The sequence below is a fragment of the Astatotilapia calliptera genome, chromosome 4 (assembly GCF_900246225.1).
Source record: "Astatotilapia calliptera chromosome 4, fAstCal1.2, whole genome shotgun sequence".
NCBI lineage: Eukaryota > Metazoa > Chordata > Actinopteri > Cichliformes > Cichlidae > Astatotilapia > Astatotilapia calliptera.
Genome location: NC_039305.1, coordinates 28,137,889 through 28,142,349, shown reverse-complemented (window position 1 = coordinate 28,142,349; position 4,461 = coordinate 28,137,889). Strand labels below are relative to the sequence as shown.

The window sequence follows — 4,461 nt, the reverse complement described above, 5'->3', positions numbered from 1 at the left end:
TTAGGTGAGTTTTAGTGACATAGTAAAAGCAAATTTTATGGGATTGACTTTTTTAAATATAGAAAGTTAAATGCTATAACAGAATGACTAAAATAGATTTCCCCCCCAAAACAATATTAAACTATTAACAAAAGAACTGTACGCCCCCCCCCCCCCCCCCCCCATCAGACTGAAAGATTGATCATATAAAGATGATGCCATCGTCATTATCATCATCTACATGAATGAGTTTCACTAAAAGACCCAACATTAACTGCTCCCCTCATCCAGTTTGTATCAAAATCTATAATCAGATATTTTTATGCATTTTCTGTTATCTCCATGGCATAAGTGCCATTAGTTTGTCAAATCAGTGCACTTACTATATGTAACTGTCAATTATGTCACTAATATACATTTTTTCTTTCCCTAAAATGCACTGAGAACTTATTTTCTCCATGTTCATGTACATGAGGCATAAAAGTCCATCTGAATGGGTGGTCGGCCATTATAGAATTCTGGGACTTAGAAAATCTGTTCAACAGGCAGTCTTTTAAGAATGGGTTGATGGGTGTATCACAGTGGTACAAAGCCAGATTACGTCTCCGAGCTCGGGGACGCGCCTGGAGACGTAGACGCGGAAGAGCGGTCAGTGTCTTCCAGCTCCTTGTTCAAGCTGCTGCCGGTACCGGAAGAGGAGGAGAATGGCCGCGCAGACGCGGTGGCGCCTTCCCGCTCGCGCTTCTTCTGCTTCATGCGTCTGTTCTGGAACCAAATCTTCACCTGCGTCTCGTTGAGCTCGAGCGTGGCGGCGATCTCCACGCGCCGCGCTCGCGTCAGGTACTTGCTAAAGTGGAACTCCTTCTCCAGCTCCGTCAGCTGCCTCGTGCTGAAGTTGGTGCGCATGGCGTTGTTGTGGGCAAGACCGTAGTCGGCCACTTTGACTGCGAAAGAGATGGACAAGCTGTTAGACGAATGTTTTATGTTTTACTTGTACGTGTAATGAGAAAAACGCTCGTTGTTACTGGAGCTAGATGTGTTCGTTATTAATTAGAAAATAGAGATATATTTAGCTTTAGTCAGAGTTTGGTTTGTGGTTTGATATCCATAATTTATTAAATTACATCAAAATAAATACAAAGTGCATCACAAAGATGAGGTTTAAAAAACACAAGCAGTGAAGGACATCAGTGGGCCTAAGGAGGGATGGAGAACCAGCACGGGGGTGTCGGTGTTGGTGGTGGAGCTGGTTAATAGAGGGGCTGCTTTTAAAGATAACAAAGCAGGAAAGACTTCCAACGGAGAAATAACCTGTCTGCTGTAATCATTAAGACACACACACGCACACACACACGCACGCGCACACACACACACACACACACACACACACACACACACACAGAGAGAGAGAGAGAGAGAGAGAGAGCTCACACTCCTGGGCTCAGCTGACCCAGACCAAAGTATCTACAGATACGACTGCATAGTGAAGTCCGAAAACGACTCTGATTTGTACTTTTAGTGCCATTCAATTAACTGTGTCACAGTAATAAAGTCCAAAGCGTTCCTAAATGCAACAAAGCACTCTGTTAATAAAAATACAGTGTATTCATATATCAGTTTTTCAACATCTGTTCTACCAGTTATTTAAAGTGAAATTATTTAAAGGCCTAATTTATCTGTGACCATTAGTCGTGCTGGATGGTATTAACGAGCAATCTTTTTTTTATATGGGAACTTCTGTCTTCTTTTTAAGTGCTCGCAACAACGAATTGCTGTAATTCATTATGGGCCTTATTTATGTTGGAAAACCACAACTGTTATTTTTTTCTTTCTCTCTTTCCTCTTCTTTGACGAATTGAGTAATTAAGATAAGTAAAAAATAATAATAAAAAAAATAAAAGCCTGCCATCCGCACAAAGAAAATAGTAGTAAAAATATGATGTATTTTCTCTGAAAGGATAAAATAATGTTGTAAAAATCATTTCGATCAAACAATGTTGTTCTCTGTACCATAAAGTTCTGATCTACAAATTATGCTCCTGACTGCATTCAAGCTACATTCACTCCTCATTGACCGTCTTAAAACGAATTCCCCCGCTCTGTTTGTTTATTCGTGCATTTATTTTTGACTGCATTTCATATGAAAAACATGCCATAATATTATATGAAACTTTTGACGGACTGCAGACTTAATCTCACGATAAGGTTTTATTAAGACGTTAAACGGATAAGTGAACCCTCTCTCACCTGTCTTCGGTGGATTTCTCTTCACCTTCATCCAGTCGAAGGTCTGCCCCTGCCCGGCCTGCTGGACCTCATCGTCCCCTCTTTCACGATCCTGAGATACCGGCAGCTCCCCGTAGCCTCCCCCAGGCGAAAGCTCCAGGTAGCCTCCTGCGTCAAGAACCCCCCCACCGATCTGCTGCGGGTACTGTGACCCAGCAAGGGTGCGCTGAGGCCCGCAGTAGACCCCGGTAAGAGAGCTGTAACTGGGGCCGACGGTTGAGGCCGAGTTGTGGAAGCTTGATTGATGACAGTAGGTGGAGGCCAAAGAATCCTCCATGAAATACTGCGGATGGACGGAGTTTGGTGCGCCTGTGGCAGCAACATACTCCGAGTTTGTGGTGCATGCCTGGCCCACATAGGCCCCCGTGTTGCAGCCGTTACTATAAGGAGAAGGTATTACACTCTGCAGGCTTTGGCTCTGGTGAAGCTGAGGGTGATTGTGATGTGTTGGATGTTGGTAGCCGCTGTGCGTATGCTGTTCGTGATGTTGAGGAGGATGTTGCTGATGATGCTGACTTACTCCTCCGCTGGCGGTGTCCGCCCCAACGCCCACGTACATCCCTCCATCCGCGGTATAACTCGCTCCTACGTCTCTGTTGTCATTTCTGGACCCGGGGACAGGAGAACCGCTGAGGCCTGTTTGGATGCTCACGGGGAATCCCTGACGCTGATCCAGGGGAAGGTGATGGTGCAGGTGATGATGGTGGTATCCAGATTTAGACGCAGAATAAATGCCAGTTGGTTGTCGGTTACAAATAGAGTATTCCACAAAGGAGTTCATGTTGTCCATGCAGACTCGAAGCACCAGGGAATTGGTAAAATGTCTCGACTTGTTATCAGCAAGAAACACGACCGAGGTTAATAGAAATTCGTTGAAAAGCAAAAATCAAATAACTAAAAAATCCATTTGAAAGTTGTTCCTATAGTCGGCAGTATGATATAGAATCTCCTTGTTGTGTGCAAAAAGCAGTACAAAAATCGTGTTGGTTTTTTAATTGAAAAACCCTTAAAGTAATAAAAAAAAAGTCGCGACAAAATTACATTACAAATAAAAAACTGTAGACATTTCCAATGTGAATGAAAAAATGCGAAGGCTTTACTTCTCCAAACCAGAAACACATGTGGTCTGCTGCAGTTTGTGTGTGTTTTAAAGGCCCTACTCTATCAGTAACTCAACCTGTGTTTCAAAGGCTCGTCAGTGACAGTGGAAAACAACGGGAGAGGACTGAAAAGAATACAGTCACATTTTCAGCTTCACACAGGTTACACCCAGTCTTCCTAAAGTCTGTCTTTTTTCTTCAAATTCTTCAATTTTCTCTGGCTCTTGCTCTTCAATTGTCTCCCTCTCTCCGTTTTACCGTGTCACTCCTTTTCTTACCTCCATGGCAGGTCACGTGGCTCGTCGCCTATGGTGACCGGAGGCCAGAAGTTTGTTAGCTGGTCACGGGATCGAGGGAAGCCGTGTGTGTGTGTGTGTGTGTGTGTGTGTGTGTGTGTGTGTGTGTGTGTGTACGGGAGGAGGGGAGAGGCTCTTTCTTTCGGTTCTGGAGTCGAGTTTGCACGCACGCGCGTTGAGTTGGCCCATTTGCCTCATCCATCACTCGCGGTGACATTAGCACGACAAAGAGACTTCAATCAAACCGGCCCATCAATCTGATATCAGCACGGATCTGTCAGAGCAAAGAGAGAGGCAGAGAATAAAAGAGGACCTGTGAGCCGGCCTGCAGCTTCCAGACCTCCTTCCTGCAAAAAGCTCAAAGAAAGAAGACTGAAACTAAACAAACTAAATACAGTACACTGGTACCATGCTACTATCCCTTTATTAAATATTAATACAACAAGTAATACTGGTTCTACATCTACTACACAATAAAAAAAAATCAAATTTATTATAGTTTTGTCCATGCTCAGCTAGTATAACATTGCACTCCAGTATAAATTGTAATTCAGAAACACAGAACAACACCACATCAAAGTCAGTGATAATTCACAGTCCACTGTTGAGCCTTTGGGTATATCCAAACCTACTGTATATGTGGACGGAAAAAAGACAGTGATATAGCTCCCTTTTTTGGAAGCAGGCATTACAATAACACTGAGCATGTAACAATAAAACCAATAGACAAAGAGAGTGCTAAAACAGGAAATGTGTTTAGTTTGGTATGTGATGTAACTGTTTGTTCTCATTTAAATTTC

At 43.3% G+C, this 4,461-nt stretch overlaps 1 protein-coding gene across 1 annotated transcript; it reads right to left on the bottom strand.

Moving 5' to 3' along the window:
* Positions 1-248: 248 nt before the first annotated feature.
* On the bottom strand, positions 249-3,143 carry hoxb1a (homeobox B1a). The gene is made up of 2 exons (XM_026163749.1): positions 2,227-3,143; positions 249-923 (listed from the first exon to the last, which is right to left on the bottom strand). Exons 1-2 carry the CDS (start codon positions 3,053-3,055, stop codon positions 577-579), a joined length of 1,176 nt encoding a protein of 391 aa, XP_026019534.1. The 5' UTR covers positions 3,056-3,143; the 3' UTR covers positions 249-576.
* Between the last annotated feature and the right edge of the window lie 1,318 nt (positions 3,144-4,461).